Genomic DNA, 20,177 nt, shown 5'->3' with positions numbered 1-20,177 from the left:
GCCAAAAAAGGGCCAACAGTGTCAGTGGCCAGCAACTTCGGGGATGGAATGCAAGGCCACCGTGTACACTATTTGATCTCTGTTTTGTTTTGTGTAACTTCCAGGGGAACCGGAACTGAGGTGGTTGAAGGAAGCGGGTCTGTCGTCCATTGCTGACACCCTCAAAGGTACGTGCTCCAAGTGCCGTCACTTCATATTGTAAGTCTCTGTAGTTACCGGTAGTATGTGTACATGTACATCAGTGACCTTTTAGGTCTTTTGGATCAGGAAGCTGTGTTGGTTTATTTCGTCGCGCAGTTTCCTTCATGGCTTTGGAGGCTGAAACCTGATGCAGTTGTGCGGGTAGATTGTTTCCCAATTAACTTGTAGTTTCAATTGCACAGTTTTAGCAATTAATGTATTTCAGTTACTACCGGTAGTTAAACTTAGCCCACATGGATCCTCCAATTTTAGTCAACAAGGGGCCAACAAATAAAAAAATTTCTTTGTGTAACTTTTGATATCCTTCCTGAGGAGTGAGGCTTATCTTGGGGGCTTGTTGCTCACTTTTGGAAGGAAAGGGAAGAGAAGTTATCCCCATAAATAGCCCTTTTCTCATTCTTTTACAAAAGTGAAGCAACTGTATGCTGCTATTACACCCCCCCCAATCCACCAATGACCAGACATTATTGAAATGTAAGTTCCAAAATTGCAACCTTTTTTGGTGTCATTCCCACAGATGGGAAGATCCTAGATGAAGGTGTTGTGGACAATGCAACATCGACGCTGACACGCACCCAGGCTGAAGCAGTCAAGAAGAGGGTGGAGAAGGTCAACGAGACGTTGAGGCATAAACAGAGACAGGAATCGCGCATACCGGATGTCCGTGACATCTTCCCTCCAAACCAAGAGGTGAGCCTGGTAACCTGATTGGATTTCTCATTTAGAGTATTTTTTACCCTTTGGCTCAGTGTGGCATTCTTTTTTTCTGACTGAGTGCCATGAAGCCCAAGACGGAACACTGCTGTCAACTCTGCTAAGAATCACAGTACCGGTTGCATTAGTTCTTGACATTTGTCGTGGATTTTCATTTGTGAAAATGTCTTTCTGCCGTTGCATAATCATAGACATGGACATGTAAGTTATCCCAGCTTAGAAAGGAAAACAAACAGGATTGTTTGTGTCACAGTCCTGATGAATATTTATTTTAATAGTGCATCGCTTTTAGGTAATTACACGTACACAAGAAAACCTGCAGTCCATAGTTACGCATGTCTCTCTGCTGCTGATGCACTCTGATAAATACTAATGTGTTTGGCGTTTCTATCTGTCCATCCTTGAAATGCTTTTAACACATGACATTTATCAAATGCGCCCAGAGTCTTGGGTTTGTTTCCATGCACTTGTTTAGTATCACCAACAGAGGGCACTCTTCTTGACCTCCATAAAAACTCATCTATTAGCACTTGCTGAGCAGGAGAGGGGGCTATTCTCAAATCCAGGATTAATAAAATAGTTGTCTGAACTAAATTACAAGTATGTGAACGTGTCACAGGAAACAAGCTATCTTCAGTTTGCTGTTTTTTTCGTGTTTCAGGCAAATCCTGATCTGATGAATATTTTCCAATATTCCAGAAACTGAGTTACCCATATTTAATCATCCAATCCTTAAAGTGTTGGTGTGCTCAGTATTTTGGACAGGGGGAGGGGGGCCAAATTAATCTGTTAGAGTTTTGCTAATTGTACATAATGTCCACTAACATCCATGTACTACTGGTAGTATTCTATGCAACTTTGTACAAATGACGCTTATATAAAAGCTATTTTTTCAACTGTTGAAGGATGGTTAAAGCTTTCAACCTTGTTTACATTTGTCAGCAAGTGCATGATGCTGATCACGTTGGATATTCATCCCATGTAGGAAGTTTGAAAATTTTTAATGTTACATGTACGGTAGATCTGTCTTTAAGCACTCCACAGTGAGCAATTTCCTTGCAAATTAAATTTCCTTTAAAAAAAGGCAACACGTTTTGGATAATGTGCGATCCAGTTTAAAAAAAATTAATGCACCACAGCATAAAGGAATGCAGTTTGCAAAACATTGTTGCAAATTTCTTGGTGTGACAATCAAGCGCACTGTAGCATTTCAATAATTGATAGAGCCCTTAACACAGTGTGTAATCATGTATCTAAATTTTCTATACAAAACTACTGGTAGTGGATCGCTACACAAAATAATTTTGTTGCCATAGATGCTAAAAGAAAAATGCATATCAAATTTGTCATCCAAGATCTTACAACGAAATCATCCCCTGCAGTGTACACACATGTACATGAACTTCTAAAAGATTTTGAGGTTGTTGAACATTCTGCATATTCTAATGTACCAAAGGGCATCACCGTCCCTTGATATTTCTCATTTTCAAGTCATTCACGAAATTAATGTGTATATACATGTACATGTACATGTGAGACAAGTAATTACAAATTTTTCCAAAATGAGAAACGGCTGTGAGTGACTGTTCTGTCATCAGTCTTTTCATCCGACATTTGTCCCTCATCTCCAAAATTATCAATTTCTCGTTCAAGCAGCACAATCAGTTTATCTATCATCGAGTGGCAACAATTTGTCTTCCCAGTAAATTGGAGGAAATTGCAGGGATAACCTGAGATGCCCCCCCCAGCCCTTCAATCTCTGGGGATTCTCAGTGGGAAAACTAGGCAAAGCCACAAGGACTTCCAACCTGTGGAGTTGGGTGACTGCGTACTGCCTTTCCTTTGGGAGAATTTGTAGGCAGGAACCATGCTCCTCTTTAAACATTTAGTTGGTCACAAGTGAAGAAATATCTGGTAATTCCAGCTGACAGAGCATTTAAGCATGCAAGTAGTAAAACAGTTTTTCAGGATGATTGGGCTTTCCTATTTTTTCTGGGATTGTGGCAGTACTCATTGCATTTCAAACGACTCTTGAAAGTCAAGCAAAAATAACATTTTAACTTGAACATGCACAAACGGTACGAACTGATTAGCCAAATGAGTTTACACTGGAGGTTGGCACATAGTCGGATGGCATGCATTTCAAACTTTTCTTATTGGCCATACATTTACAGTACATGTACCTGTGCACGTAACATACATGTATTGCTGCAAAAAGCATGTACTGGTACATACATGTGTACATGTACATGTGTACATGTTAAATTGGTCAATACATGTAACTGCAGTGTATTATCTACCGTAGCAATCAGAAAAAGCAGTCTGAAACAGGAGTACTTGTACTTGGTATTAGACAATATTCCCACAAATTTATTCCATAGCAAATTTATGTTTGGAGCCAACATTAGTTGGAAATCCGGTGGTATTTGGTTTGTGACATGGTACTGCAAAACTTTCCACTACTCCATAAATTTTGTGTACATGTACTTCAAAATATGAAATTTGCCAGTGGTTGGCAACATGTGCTAACTTTGTGCTTGCACAGTATTTCTTTCCTCAAGACAAAGGTTCTGTATACTCACCAAACCCTCCCACTCCCTGCGCCTGGAAGTTGGTCAGCTCCTTTGCCGTAAGCTTGGGATCCCTTTAGTCCAGTCCACAGCAGCTGATCAATGGCCTATACTTAGCTCCTATTAACCTGTCTGTCATTGGGCCCTGCCATCTGGCACAGGGCTGGAAATGATTCGTTAGTGTACCCCTACATGTAGCTAGATATGATTAGAGATCATACTGTATGCAAGATTAAGAGTGCATTAAGGCCACGAGCATCCTTAACCCTTGGGACTTGTCCCATTGGGGCTAGACATTGAGTCCAAACATCTGTTTTGCACCCTCAAAAAAAAAATCTTCCAAAAAAGAGGAATGAATGGCTTACTGTTGGGATTTTTAATCTCTTTATTTTGTTTGGCATGGCACAGGAAATAGGTTTGGAACATTGAAAACAAGTTGTTTTATGGGATTTGCAAAATATACATACATGTAAAATACATGTGTTGTGAGTGGTTTCATGGTTCATTACATGTGCATGCATGTTCTAAGTGCTTACATGTAACACGGGTATGCTCAAATTGGAAAGTTATACATGTTAGTTTTACGTTGAAAATGTTTGTAGAAAAATTAACAAGTTACTGGGTACACGTAAGATAATTATGATGGAAGGCTGACTCATCTAGTTGTTTGCATCTTAAAAATGAGACACTTTCGTGACATGGATATCTGTTGTCATATTTTGGCCTAAAAATGCACTGTATGCAGGCATGCCACAATCTTTTGCTGTCCCCCTTTGTAGAGTGGAGTTGTCCAAAACTTTCCCACATTACCATAGAATACAGTGCAAGGCTTGTTCCATTTCCTGTGGGTAGGAGGCAGGGCCTGGATCCTGACTCAACAGAGGGAGGGGATTGTAAAACAAGCCCTTGTTCGCTTGTAGGATAGTGGGACCTTTCCTGACTGATATGATGCATTGCTGGCCTTACATGTAGGCATGGGTGAATAAACTGAAGAACCTCTGCTTTCAAGAATAAGAGACACACGTACATGTTCTCCATTAAACCTCAGAATTGTATAACGTAAAAGTGTCTTTTTGACGTCACCTTGGACACTAGTAAATGTGCATGTACATACTGGGTTTCTTGTTTACATACAGGTACAGGTAAACGTGATCACTGGCCTTAATGACGTTGATATGAACGCACAGAAAGCAAAGAATTGGAAAACAAAATTCTGAGAACTTTTTTTGATTTAAGCAGCCTTGGGACTTTATTACTGGGTAAGATGAGTTCCCTGTTGGCTTCTATCTTTTATTCCTTTATACAGTATTTCAAGGCAAGAAGTATTCCCTGGTTCATCATTGATAAAGTTTTGGTATGTATCAAATACATACATCTAAGTACCTGTACCATTATGTGTGCCGTTAACAGATAAAATGTCTGCGTTATGCTTGTACCGGTATGTGTGCATTGGTGTGTTTGGAAAAGGAAATGACGTACGAGTCCTGACTATGACGCTGCTTTCCCCGGAAAAGAAAACAAAGCTACCGGCATAGATACTATTTGCGTATGGATGTACATCCATTACAGTTTCCTGTGACAAAATTATGAATTCTGTAAAAATATACACACACAGCTAACATTTGATATTGTGGAAGTTACATATACATAGAGGTGCATACCGGTAGGTGTACAGGTACTGTACATGTATAGAGGTGCATGCCGGTAGGTGTACAGGTACTGTACATGTACATGTATAGAGGTGCATACCGGTAGGTGTACAGGTACTGTACATGTATAGAGGTGCATGCCGGTAGGTGTACAGGTACTGTAAATGTACATGTATAGAGGTGCATACCGGTAGGTGTACAGGTACTGTAGAGGTGCATGCCGGTAGGTGTACAGGTACTTTACATGTACATGTATAAAGGTGCATACCGGTAGGTGTACATGTACTGTACAGGTACTGTACATGTATAGAGGTGCATGCCGGTAGGTGTACAGGTACTGTACATGTATAGAGGTGCATGCCGGTAGGTGTACAGGTACTGTACATGTACATGTGTAGAGGTGCATACCGGTAGGTGTACAGGTACTGTACATGTACATGTATAGAGGTGCAACTTGCTAGTCAGTGCTGATGTTTGCACTAGTTGAGTTGATGTTTCTTGGTATGGTAGTTTGTGTGAGAGTGTATCCATTGATTCACTTTTTGGCTCTCATTCAGTGTATTCCTGATGGAGTAAACTTGGTGTTCTGTAAAATATGGACTCCCATAAAGTGGGCTGTCTTTTCCACTTGTGTACATGTACATACCGGTACGTGTACTGATACACTGAGGCATGTAGCTATTGGTCAGTATACATGCAGCTGCTACAGGTCCAAATGTCACAAAACATGGTGCAAATGTGCACACAGCTCTACTAGAAGTGCAGTGGACCTTACCTGATCGTTGAAATCTGAGGGCAATTCCAAGTAAACAAAACCTGGAGAAGAGATCTTGGCACAGCAACAGCAGAAAGCCATGATCTACATGTACATGTACAAGGTCATGAAGTTACCGTACACGTACAAACATTGCAGCTACATTGTTCATGTATGTATTAAACAAGTCATGTTTTGTGTGAAGCTACGATACATATGGTACATGCCAGTGCTATATACATACAATACATGTACCGGACATGTACATGTATGTACATGCACCTGTACCACAGGAAACATACATGTGCCCTGTCTTTGCTCAAATTTAATCATTTTCTACATGTATATGTATGTATTGATCAAAAGCAACTGCTTTGGTTTGTGTAGAAAGGGCGCATTTGATTACCATGAATCCCTTAGATTAATCTCATGGCCCTGGATGCATAGCATCCATGATTCACTGCTAGCATTTCCTGTCTATATGTACATGTACTTGGAGTAGGGATGATTATTCACCAGCCATGATTTGAAGATCTGCTCTTAAGTTCTGAAGCTGAAAGCTTTTTCCCATACACGTACAGTGTGCAGAATGAGGGACTCGTTGAAGAATCAAAGTCTCTTTTGAGTAATTGCTTCTTTCCAGGTGTTAATTTTTTTCATGAATGTGCTCTTTGTACAAAGTAGCCATATTGGAATCAAAGTGAGGCTGAACTTGCAACGGAAAAACTTGGTTCCTGAGCTGTTACAAGCAAGTGGCCTTTCTTTCAACCAAGCCAAAGGCTTTACAGCTTGCAATTTTCCAGGTTGACAGGCTCTTACATGAAAACACACATGGCCAAACCTTGCCAGTCTAGCCTCTCTTCCAACCCAACCATGGGAAGAGTCCATGTCTCTGGTAACTTTGTCAAAACATTACGCCTCAAGTGGTTGACAGACTCCTATCACAGTGTCTGTTGACTGATGTAGGCTGAATTGAATCCAGCTGCAGTCTTTGCAGCATTTTGATTTTAAAAAAAGAAAAAAAAAGTAAAACTGTAAAACTGCAAACTGTCAAAGCATACGTGTACAGTACAAGTACATGAGTGATGTGACAGCCCCTCCTTTTTTTTTTCTGAGAACTTACATGTACATGTATCTCTAATAGGATGAGTCATATGGCTTTAGCGATCCTTTCCTCTGTTGAAGTAGGTCAAGCTATACTGATTCATGTACAAGTACGTGTACCTACATGCACATGTGGGTATGTGTATGTTTCTGTCCCTGCTTTTTTGGGGGGGTTGGAGAGGAAGAGAGGAAAGACAGAAAACTAACAGAAAATGCCCAACCTGCAATTTCGTTCATTTTACAAACCTATGTTTAAAAGAAATTATATTTAAACTTCTCTCAAGATTTTCCAAAACATACCTCAAGGTCTAGAAATATTCCAATTTTTAGTTGTATGTCCTCCTGAATTTGGCTCACCCTTTTCCTTTGGAGTTTATGAGGGGCTGAAAAGTACCCATTTCAAAAATTCAAAAAAACAGAAGCAGATCTGGAAACAAAGTAATGGTAATAAGGAGTTTTGTAACCTTCAGGTTGCTTTCATGGTGGTTTCCTTAGTTTTCTCAGGAATCTGTGAAAACAGTTGCCAGTGAATAAAAAGATCTTTGGAGTCATGTAAATTTGCTGGGCAGCCTATCTCGCCAGACTGAATTGCATCTGGACCCCTTTCGTGAAGGCTTTTAATTTCTGAATACAAGGTTTAAGTTGGCTTAAGGGTAAAAGGTTTCGCTAGCACAGCCCTTATATTGAATTGGATAGCTTTCCTTCTGGATGCGTCATCATAACTTTACAGATTTCCTTTCTTTTCAAAATGCCATCATGGGGGCTGAATCAGACTCGCTGGCCATTGGAGGGAAGTTGTGTGTGCTTGGTTGTCAACAGCTGTTTCATGTCAGATAATTCCCTTTCCCTGTCAAACGTTCAAATTTCTGCTTCTTGAAGTTTTCTTAGCCTCTAATGGTACATGTACGTGAGTTAGAGTGACTCATGGGGGGGGGGGAGTTCAGCCAGAGTTCCTTGAGTCATGCTGTACAGTATGACAGTGTCATTGTTGACATCAAACATGAAATTTTCTCCTACTGGAAATAGATGTACATGTGTACACATGTATACCCTTTTCACTCAGAGAATGTGCTGAATGATTTACTTGAGCTCCTTTTCAATATCAATTTAATATCAATACTTGTAATACATACATTGTGTGATTTCATTCCACAGCTGTACTTCACATGGATATTTTACACGTACCATGTAGTCTATACGTCATGTACATGTACATTTGTATTATGACTTGGGGTTCTCGATATTAAGTTTCTTATAGAGTTAAAAGATGTGTCCATTTGCTGTAATAGACATCTGTTGGACAATACATGCATCAAGTATCTATAGGCACAAGAATTCAAAGCCAGTGACATACAGTACGTGTACTGGGTACATGTACATGTACATGTAAGTCATCAATACATTCACTTACATGTACCGGTACATTGTCCATGAACATTCATGTAAGTACAGGAACATCTCATTTGCATTTCTTCCTTAACTTACTAGTTCAAAAGAGTTACTGGAAACTCTGGGGTTCAACCCTGTACCTCTACTTTAGGTGTTTACTTATAATTCTTGTAATGATGTATTGATAATTAATTTACTGATGGACATGATGCACAGCACGTGTACAGTCACCAGCAATGTCCTCACTCGTTCCTGTCCCTGCAGTCAGTCCACCGGCCTCCGGCATAATACAGGATGTTCCTCTAAGTAGGTTACACAGCAGCAGCAGGGGGGTGCCAGCCATCCGCTCCGAAGGGAAAAATTCAATCCACCGATCATGATCAAGTCCTACATGTACAAGGCAAAAACTTGGCAGGAGAGACACTAGCGAAGAAGATTGGGTGGAGGATATGCCTTAATTTCTGGGACAGTCCAGAAGTTGTCTAATGAGCTGGGCCAATGTCATATGGAGGGTTTGCAAGGGCTGTGTCTACAATGAAACTGTCTTCTCATGATAGCATTTTGACATTCAACAAAAGAAAGAACATTTGGAAAGTCTCAACTGGGATGTTACCAGAGATTGCATAAACACTTGTCTCCCGAGGAGTGACCAGAGTGAAGAGACCTGTCATTTTCGGGACTTATTGCGATGTATCCGGTAGAGGTACAAATGTACAGTATATGATCATGAGCATCTGTGCCTTCGGAAGGACAAAAGTACATGTACAAATGTAATAGTTTTGAAAACATGAATTCAGCAATTTGTTGTGTGGAGATTTCAGTGTCTTAGAAGTGACTTGCGAGAAAGTTTGAAATTTCAGGCCAAGCAAACAAACTAGTGTAACTTTTGCTATTGCAGCTTACTGCAAATTGTTTGTCATCAAGGAAAGAAGTACATGTACTGCGTGAGAAATGGAGCTGTGGTATGTGCACGTTTGTCACTTCTCAGATTGGTGGAGACTTATTTGCTAGTCGCTGCAGAGGAAGAACCCATTTTTGCTGAACCCATGGGACTCAGGCTACCATCAGTTGTAATCAACCCCTCTGGCAAGTGAGGTACGGATTTGACAGGATACATCCCCCCCTCCATCCAAGACGTTTAAGCGACTCACAGCTACGGTAGTACCTCATCAGCACATGAGGAACACACTTTGGTCATGAATGATGCACTGCATTGCTAAGTGTATAAGCTCATTGAAAAAGAAACTGTGAACCGTGAACGGGGTCTCTTACAAGCTTCTTTGAGTCGTCATCATCTTGGATGCCCAAGAGTGAAAAGACCAGATCTTCTTTTTATGCTCAGTTTGTTGAATCAAGTTCAAGCTCAGCTAGCAGTGGCAAGATTGTCTCAGAAAAAAATCTGAGCCAAGGCAGTGTTTCGTATGTTGGAAACTTTTAGAAGCCAGCATAATTTCAGCATGAGCTTATGAGGTTTTGGCAAACTATCTGCCTGACATACTAGTTTCTTTTTTCACCTGAAGCAAGCTTCTGATGAACCAAATGCCATTCTGATTGAGTGTTGTCCTTCACCAGTGTTGTTGTGACTGCTTCGTCAGGATAAATAACTATCACCGAGACCATTGCTGTCATCTTCACAACAGGATCATTTAAGACAGTAACCTCAACTCATTACAAAGTATTACTGGAACAGTCTGCAGTGCCATCTGTGTTTAGACGTTCAAGTTTCTCGTCAAAGAAATTGCGTCAACCTACATGCACATGGAAGAGTAGAAACCACTTCAAAGCCTGAAGTTTTGATGCAGCTTTGTTACGCCTTTAAATTAGGTAGAAGCACAACTTTCCTTCAGCTCCCAACTGGAGAAGCCACCTTTTTTCAAGTTTCAAACCGAGTAAGACTTTGCGTCTCGTAACCACCAGGGGAGCCAATCGGATTGCCCGAATGGTACTGACATACACCAGCAGCGAGGCCAGGATGTGGGCATGCTGCGTGTCTCGACTTGCTAGCCTGCACCACCCCTGCTGTTGCCCACGCTGTAAGGGCCTTCGACACCTAAAGCGAATGGTGAGTTGAACCCAATGGTACATGTACATCCAGACTTATCAGACATAACAATCGAGAACCAGTGGCAGTGCAATGGGGGTGGGGGAATACTTGAACCCCATCTTCTTCCCTCACAAAATTACCCAAGCCGACAGGTTTGCCATTTACCTCTGGGGGAGCCGACAGAGCAGCCTGTGACTTTTTTTTCTTGCAGAACAGGAGAGATTAGGAAGTCACTCAGTTAGAACTGAGGGTGTATTTTGGAAAATGTTCAGTGACGTTTAATGTCCACCCGAGTTTCTTGAATACTTACCGATACTTCCTTCCACACAGTGTTTCACTGTTGTTGGTTGGTGGTCATTTTTCCAGCTTCAGTCATGAAAAACTAGGGGTGTTTTTTTTTTTGTTATTTAAGAAAGTCCTACAGTTTTTTATTTCCATTTCAGATTTGTATAAGAGGAAATAAAAAGCAAGGAGGAAAGTATTTAAAACAGAGAAAATGCTCGTTTTCCCCCACCATTAGTCATAGGCATACACTTGTGTTCCTTTTCACAGCTCCTACAGACACAGTTTGCATCCTGTTTTTGCACCCAAATCTCACCTTTCTGCACAGTTTTTCAATGTAGTTACGTATAAGTGCGATGAGAAAGATTAAGTTACTGTTCATTGAGGACCTGACTAAAGATTCTTTGGTAAATGAATGTGAAGATTCAATACCTTGATGATACCAGTCACATTAGTGAGTTTGTTTTTTAAGCAACCTGTACATGTAGGTGTCTAGATAGACATGTGTAGACAGCTTCAGATATCTACACCAGGATATTCACGAATGGCCGAACCACTCAAAATTGGCTATCCTACGGGCATACATGTACATGTATGTCAGTTTGCCTCCTAGGATCATGTGATTGCTACAGTATCCAGAGAGACTGGACGCATAAGGAAAATGCACCCAAATTTATAATCAGAGGAAGGATCTGACATGGCAGGGTATTGGCCTTAAAGTCTGTCCAGCCCCTATCCACCTACATGTACATGTATGTACATTTGACATCTCTAATTCACTTAATCCAAGTTGTAACCAACTGCCACACCACTCTTCCCCCTTCCTTCCTTCCAAAACCGGGGGGGGGGAGAGCTGGCCACTTAATTCACATAAAAAGTCGTTCCTGGAAAGATTCTCTGGTAACGGTACGAATTAAATGTAGAAACCACTGGAAGATCTACCAATTAAGGCTTGACGGCACCTGTCTCGCATCTCCGCCCATTATGAGTAATTTGTCTTGTCCGTAACACTTGGTTTGTAAAACCACTTCCCCAATCCAAGGAGGACTAGATTAGTTGTTGCTAATACCAACAGGTAGATCTGATCCCCTGGTGGGCCATTCTCTGTGTAGATTATTATAGATTCTAGTCCCAGTGAGATGGGTACAAAATCTCAGGATTGCAATCGTGGCTAGAATGAAATACATGTACCTGTACATACATGTACATGTACATGTACATGTACATGTATACCGGTACACATGCATGTACATGTACATGTATACCGGTACACATGCATGTACATGTATGAACTGAAGTACCAGTACATGTACATTGTACGTGTACCACTCGTGATAACACTGTACATGTACATGTACATCATGGACTTAGTAGTACGTGTACTTGTTACTTGATGTTCATGTACTACTACTGTTCACAGTGCAGTCATTTAATGCAAGTACTGGACATCACAGACCTTTCAATGTTATTCTGAGGGCTTCTTAACTTTGCATGGTACTTAATCCATGTCTGCAAGGTCTCCTTGATTTGTACAGTACATGTATGTACATAGCAATTGAAGATGATAGATCTAGTCTGGGACCTTCATGTATCGGTACATGTATGTGTGTATACTTTTCAAAGTTTGTTTCATTGAAGTTTCTTAAATCCTCTGATCTGGTTGGGTTAATTTCCATGTTTGTGCATCGGTGCTGTTTTCCGAGGGGAAAGTGACTATAGTACCAGTATGTTGAGGCTTATGCAGTGTGTACACTGGAACACTGTGTAAACTTTGCAAACTGTGCGGTACATATCTCCATGTACTTTCTGGTATCTCCAGAAAAGAACAAAAAATGTGAATGAATGCACTTGATCTATCATTATTCAGTCACAATAACTTCAGTATGACACCAAAACAAGCAAACGAAAACAATTTGGACCGTCCATTTAACCCTCCAAGTGAGGGCAAGGGGTGTTTTTTTGTCAGTTATCCTGCCTCCTGAGGGTGACATTATGGACAGTTCCGTATGGGTGGTATTCAAGCCACAAAGGGACATCTGGTACGCAAACAGCCTGGGGTATCCACGTGTAGTGGCCACAGTAGCCTAGGCATGGTTAACATCAAACCCTGACGGTGGCTCAGTAAAATCATGGTTTACCGACGTGACAAAAAATATTGACGTATTTCTACATCCTCGAGGTCCTCTGTGGATGGAAGCGGGATAATTTGTGGTTACCCGGTTTCTGAGTGTGGGAATAGCCGGAGGGACCATGAAGCAAGTCTTTGGTCTAACAAAGGGTTGATTTTAAATGTAGGTGATGGGGGGGATTGGGGTTGAATGTCTCAGTGGGATAAAACCACGTGTCGTACCTGCATGTACATGTAGTGTATGTGCATGCAGGTGTCTTAATTGCACAATACTTGCAGATTTATTGAGATTAAAAAAGATTTGAGATTCACAGACCAAACTCCACAAAAATTTTAATGCAAAACATCATTTGTGAACAGACATGGGAAAGATGAAAGACGGAAGAGATGTAACACAGGTGTCAACTTTGTGGAGGGAAAAATCTGCATGCCATTCTGTCAAAATATTTACCATGGCCATTGCCGTTGAAGGGGGAGAAATAACGTGCAGCCAATAAGTAAATGTAATTGGGCGGCGGAATGGTTTCCGTGAATACTTGATGGATGAGGCATGTCACCAGGGGCAGTACATTCTGACTAGTTAACAGAATCCCAGTCCGTATGATATACATGTAGCCGGTCCTCATTGGTGTAACTGTTGTCATTTTCTGGGAGTGACTCCGCTCACTTTTTCACTTTTTTGGATTGATGTGGGCAGGTGAGAGGTGTGTTATGCGGTGATCACCTGGCCTACATGTACATTTGTTCATGTACCGGTATGTACATGTACATCCAATACATGTGCATACATGTACGTGCATACACATTCAATTTGCATAAGTAAAGCAATAGAGAACAGAGGTGTCCACAAGCTTACCGGTACATTACAGTTTGTGATTGATGATTATAATGTAAACAAAACACTTACCAGGTCTTCCAGAGAAAGTGTGAACAAAAGAGGACTGAAAGGGGTCTATGATTTCCGTTACATATACTAAGGTGAACAAACTTGAATTAGCTTATACTGTACCTCATTGATTTAGTGTAAGTAGGAAGGATATGAGGCATTTGTACATTAATAATCTGTTTTTGTGCTGCCCCCTTTTGTCTTAAATGTTGCAAGATACCAGGTAGTCCCAGCTGCAAACATTTTATCCACTTGTCTCAAAATGTAATGTTTTCCCAGAACTTTATACTGTTTCAAATTTTCAGAAAATGCATTTTTACGATTATTTATCCACTCAATACATGCAGGTGTAAAAAAGCCATCATTTAGTGCTGTTAACATCTTGTTTCTGTTCTCCATCCTGAATGAGATTTCTCCTAGATATTTGTGCTGTCCACAGCAGTTGCGACAGGAGGTGCATACACCTGTAGACCCTATATTCTTGTACATGTATTTGTGTCACTCAGTTTGGTTTTTGTCAACACCAGTTCTAGAAAATGAGCCATGACTCGTGTAACCATGCGGAGTTAGCACAGACTTGCACAACAGTGTGGGAGCAACCTCTATCACTTTGTGATTAAACGCTTGCTCATGCCATGTTTCGAAATATCATGAATTGTGCAACCTACTGTACATGTAGTCAGTGCTCACTTCGGGAGAATCAGGTTGGTATCGTGCTTTTAACTTTCATGCTCTTCCCTGTTTTCCGTTTTCCATTCCCGCAGCACTCCAGCATGACGCACACTGACGGCAGGGGTGTGGCTAAGCGTGGCAGCCGTAGGACCCGTAGCCGGACGTTGCCAGAAGGGCTCACCAGTGAGAAGCTACTGTCCAAGTACAAGGATGCGTCGTCGGGCGTGGCCGATTCTGTCAACTCAGGTGAGCATTGAAACAGAGAAATTGGGTTTGTACTCTTTGGCCATTTCACACCTCTTTCCCTTTGCAGGGTTGTAGTGACGTGTTTTCAAATTCCTCTCAAGATTTCAGGACGTACGCAAGCGTACACAACTTTTTGCCCTTTATGCAAAAACTTCAATTGTTCCAGCACACCAGTTTGTGGGGAATACTCAAATTCCCATCTATCCATAGTCAAAGCCTCTGTCAGATGGTCAGGCCATTTGTTTATTCTGAGGATTTATTCCAAGTTAATTAAGGCAAAACTCAGAAAAAGGAATGCACCACAGTAGGGATCTCTTATTTGCATGTCATATGGTTATCAAATTTACCGGTACATGTACTGGTAGATAATAAGACAAATTAATGTTGCGCTTGATAAAATTATAAGCTAATATTATCACGGTTTGCACTTGCCACACCCAGTCCTGACTGTACATCTCATTGGACCACAGCTGCATTGCCACGCACAAACGTAGACTTGAAAGTGCTTATTCATCCTCCATGTTGTGTTTCATTAAGAGAATGCTTTATTTTTATTAGCCCAGGGTATTAGCAAGGATTAACCGGCTGGGATGTGCTGAGAGAACTATTTAAAATAATATACAATCAGCAACCGCCAGTGAGGTGATTGTCATTCCGTCACATGGTGCCAGGTGAAATGTGCTCTTATGTAATCTGCAACCTGTACATGAGCGGATTGCCGGTTCAGAATTTGGGATTGATATTCCGGATGGCAGGTCTCAATCTCCATGGAAGTTAATGCTAATATGCATAGAGTTCTTGTCCTTGGAAGCTACAAGATTAGCGTGATGATTGATACTGTGGAGTGCATGCTTGTAAATAAACTCAGTGGTGAAAAAAAAAACAGAGCGATTACTCTCAATGAATCACCCTTGACTGTCATGGCTGCACTGCATCCGCAGTCAAGTGCATCTTTTGCAAATAACTTTGTACTCATTCCGTGGAAAATTAACTATGTACATGTACATATGCCAATTTCATGGAGATACATGTACAGTACTAACCTTGGAAGCTTGCTGAGCACTGAGAATGAGTGAACTGTTATTTTCAAAGACCTGAATTTTGGAAAATTTAGACAGCTTTCTCATACTTTCATTAATAATGTAGTTAAAAGATGGGAAAGTTTCTCACGCATCTTGGGAAATGCTGAAACTTTCCAGATCAAACTTTGTGAAATTTGCTTTTAAATACCACTAAGAAATGTCTCTCATTTAAAAAATGGTTCATATATTTTGAAACTTTGGAAATTTTTATGGTATCCCCCTTGACTCCCGCAGAACAGTTGGCAACAGTTGTGCAAATTTTTTTTTATTTTCAATTTGTTGAAGATTGTGTCATGCTAATCCTTTGGTCTAGACTCTTTAATTTACACCACCATCCCAGAAAAATCTTCCAAATTACTGAGATAAGAACCCCCAGTGTTATCTTAATTTTTATAAAAGACGTTTTCCTCTAAACGGAAATATTCATTGTGATACACGTGTACTGGTAGGTTCACTTTAGGTTCAATGGAGTTGCGACCAGCTGGCTTGTCTAGACTGGCCTAGTTTGTTGAAAGGCACGGCAGTACAGTGTATTCGTACAGTATTTATCAACATTATTCTTAAGGTACACAATGTACATGTACGTGTACATGTGTTACCCTACCAGTACATGTTCATGTTGTACCATCTGCGTATTTGTACTGGTATATGTACATGTACATGTATGTATTCCATGTACAAATACATGTACTCCCTTACAGATGACTAGATAGAGGGCCAAACTTTTTTGAAATTATCTGCCGATACTAAGTACATTGTATTTGAGAAATCCTCAACCATTTACCGATGGGGGGGAGACAAGGGGGATGCTTGCCCCCGCCTCTGGGAAAAGATGACAAATAAAGCAGGAAAGAAAAAACAAAAGAAAAAATCAAGAGAAAAAGGAGGAAAGTAGATGAAAATCACCAATTTGCTTGAAACTACCTCAGAATTGACCCCCCTTGGACTTTATGGATTGTCAGTTTTCTGGTGCGTGGTGCTTTCTGCCGCGCCAACAAAATCCTGGCAATTCCCAATGCCTATTAGTGTCTAAAACGTGTACCAGTAGACAAAGTTTCATGTACAGGTAAGTTTGAAAATATGTAATTACTGAAAGGAAAGGTGAAGGGACTGAACCAAAAATAGGTATCTAAACAATTATGACAGTGAACGTGACTAACCCACAGCTCTGCCAAGGTGAGTGAAATGTTGGCATGGGCATGGCACCAGCAAACTGATTGCCATTCTGACTTCCGCAGTAGTCACGTTCTCGACGATTTATGAATTCTGTCCTTCCCACAATATCACTCTGTCCCTCCCTCCCTTTCATCCTTCCCAAAAGGTAAGAACTTGGGGCATTAAAATAAGATCTGGCCCTTTGCCTTGGCCAGTGTTTGTTTAAGATTGAGTCTGGTGCATGCAGAGCACTGTTGGAGGAGAGGTATACGATTTGGTTTTAGTATGTAGTCTTCACGTATGTTTGCTAATGATAGAAAGCTTTTTGTGTAATTGTTTGTTTTTTATTGTGGGGTTGGGATATTACATGTAGATTTTGCAGGGTCTGGGAAGGAAAGAATGTTATTACAGTTGGTCTAAACAAATTGAAATGCGTCCCCGTAATAGTCGCCCAAATTTAGGATCACTAGTACAATATATCTGTCACTGAGGGCTGGGACAAATCTTACTTTTGATTAATGTGACTCTGGAAAGTCCTAAGATGATGAACAAGCAACAATTATTATTTTACTGACGTGAAGGAGCTGATAAAAGCATAAAAAAGATATTAAAATGATCAACATGTACATGCTGGCAATACCTCAGGCCACAGGTTCATATAAAGTACAATTATATCTAAACTCCAGTGGTAAAAGTCCTTTTTCAGAGAGCACATTTTTTTACCTTAAAATACCAGTACCAAGTTGAACTGTTACATGTACATGAACTGGTATACATATAACAGACAGAGCTGGCATTTTGGTTTTTTAAGACCATGATCGTGAAAGACGCAACTGCTCGTAACTTTTGCCCGTTGAATCAGTGTAGAAAGATGGAGTGAAGTTCTGAACTCGAGCTGTAATTAGAAAGGATCAAAATACATTCTTTTGCAGTGGTGTCAGCGGGAGCTTTGAAATGCCACATTGTTCAGCGCAGGGACTTTCCTGAACATTATGCAACCATGTTACAAAGCATTTACATGTAGTGTTGTCTTAAAGTTGTAAACCATGGTTGTCAGAGATGCAGTTAAGTTGTAAAATTAGATCTATTTGAGACAGTTTAGGGTGGACAGATCTCCTGCCCAAGAATTGTCTAGAAGCATGCACAAACATGATGTACATGTAAATTCCAAAGTAATGTGCATTCTACTTTCAGCATGCATAAACGGACTTGTACATGTATACATGTACATGCAATTTCTGTGCTTTTTGGTAAATGAGTTTCTTTTATTAGTCTTGCTATTAAAAAAGGATTTTTCCTACACATGCAAGTCTTTTTGAAATGTTACCAAACCTTCACCATTCTTGTGTACTGATTTTAAGTTGAAATTATTGCAGTACAATTTTGTGCTTTCCTGTATGTTCTCTCTTTGTTTTCTCTTGAAAAAGGACTTATGGGAGTTTTCACTTGGTGCTAAAAGCTGCATGTGAACATACTGGTACATGTGTGTGATATGTGTTCGCCTCTTGTCCGCATTAGAGTCAAAATTTCTGTCTTTGCTCTAGCATGAAATAAAAAGGAAAGAGGGGGAAAGTTCTAAGGTTGGCCTCGGAAGTTGACTGATCGCCCCTAATTATCATCCAGCTGTCAATGCCAGTATAACAGGTTGTTTGGATTGAGTCACTTGGTCACCTCTATTTATAGACAAAATATTCACTGAAACAACTCTGACCAGTTGACATTGTCCAACATTCCAACAAAGTTCACGCTCGCTGATTGCTTTTTCTTTTCTCTTTATTTATTTATTCATTTTTTGATGTGGCACTGGGCAGTGTTCCAGTCGAGTCTCCTTAAGACCATCTCAGGACCCTGCAATCACAAGATCAAGACACCAAGACCTCTACTCTGAAATCAAGTCACAGGCTATTCAAATGATTGTCAAAAAAAAAAAAAGCATTCCTTTGTTACTGTTCTCCTTGTTACTCGTGACTGGTGTTGTAAATCAGGGTTTCTCCTGCCTATTTAACTGTGAGACGGCCCACCTCACTGATTTTAGTGACTACCTCAGGCTTTTCTGTTGAATTTTCCACCTCAAATTTAAAAGAGACAAAGAGGGAAGGAAAAACTAAAATAACTTTGATATTGTTTAAATAGATTAGTTTTTTAATCGTTCATAATCAGGACGCAGAATATCAATTTATTTTAGAAAGGAAATTTGGAGTAAATGTTCTATTAGACTATATAGAATTTATTCTAGTCCTTTTTGAAAAAACTTGCTCTTATGTTAGGCACTAGAAGTTTGGCAAAATTTGTTTGACTGTCTCACATATATTATCAGTTGACTGACCTTAGTAACATGTACATGTAGGTTCGATCATAACATTGACTGAAAGGCCACGGTATGGTACTGATATTGGTGAGAATAGAAAAAAAATGTCATTTTGGAAAGAAATTTGAAAGGAAGAATCTTGAGCAGTGATGGTATTAATTTGTTCCTGTTTCAATATTCATGTACCGGTACATGTACTAATTACCAAAAATGGGTCACTTGGGAGACATTCCCATAAGAACGTGCACAAACTTTACTGTCCCATAATTAAATATTCCCTAATCTGATCTGAACCAAACTTTGTATGTTTTCAATTTAGACCCTAATCTATCATCTCTCAAAATTTGGACGGTAAAATTTGGCCTCCTTCTGGTAGCCGGGGCATTAGGGAGACATTGAAATGTCTCCCTAATGACCGATGTCTCCCTAAGGTAAAAAAATATACCACAAAATGTCTCCTTAATGACCCATTTGTAAGAATACATGTACATGGATGTTGACTCAAGTGACATGATGTACACAGTACACGTACACTAAATAAGACTATGTTTCATGTGTACTTGAACAAGTGATAACATTTTGCAAAATATCAGTAACCACATACAAGTACACGTACCTGTATGTGTAAAGTTACATGTAATACGCATATATGATACTGCAAAATCATGAATGACAAAGATATGATCCGTAGTTGTTCGATTGTTATCTATCCCAATTTCTTCCTCTAAAAATGACATTGTTGTACCAATTTCTGTTACTGAAGTAATGCGAAACCTCCATGTGGGAAGTACATGTACATCACTCCCAAAAATAAACGTACAACTGAACGTCAGCTTTAAACAGCCTGAGTTGACTGGGTAAAAAGATCGGTGCAGCTCGTGGTGACAGTTGGCAGAAATGTGATGCCAAAATAGACGTCAGTGAGTTTGTAAACTGATGTTTATAGCAAGGCAGGATGCCTCACCTTTGCGTCAGGTTGCCTGTGATTCATAC

General features: G+C 40.2%; 1 protein-coding gene across 9 annotated transcripts in view; it reads left to right on the top strand.

Moving 5' to 3' along the window:
- Positions 1 to 20,177, top strand: part of LOC110987977 (rho GTPase-activating protein 18-like) — a 63,599-nt gene that overhangs the window by 23,782 nt on the left and 19,640 nt on the right. For 8 of the 9 annotated variants that reach the window (XM_022251177.2, XM_022251175.2, XM_022251171.2 and 5 more), the window contains exons 3-5: positions 105 to 167; positions 719 to 891; positions 14,486 to 14,639. In XM_022251177.2, coding sequence (XP_022106869.1) covers positions 105 to 167; positions 719 to 891; positions 14,486 to 14,639 — 390 coding nt within the window. Of the gene's footprint in view, positions 1 to 104; positions 168 to 718; positions 892 to 8,810; positions 10,444 to 14,485; positions 14,640 to 20,177 lie in introns of those variants that run through there. The other variant, XM_087133767.1, reaches the window with a different exon arrangement.

The sequence above is a fragment of the Acanthaster planci genome, linkage group LG02 (genome assembly GCF_054643075.1).
Source record: "Acanthaster planci isolate LZ-2023a linkage group LG02, COTS_SCS, whole genome shotgun sequence".
Lineage (NCBI taxonomy): Eukaryota > Metazoa > Echinodermata > Asteroidea > Valvatida > Acanthasteridae > Acanthaster > Acanthaster planci.
This window is presented reverse-complemented; position numbering and strand designations above follow the sequence as displayed.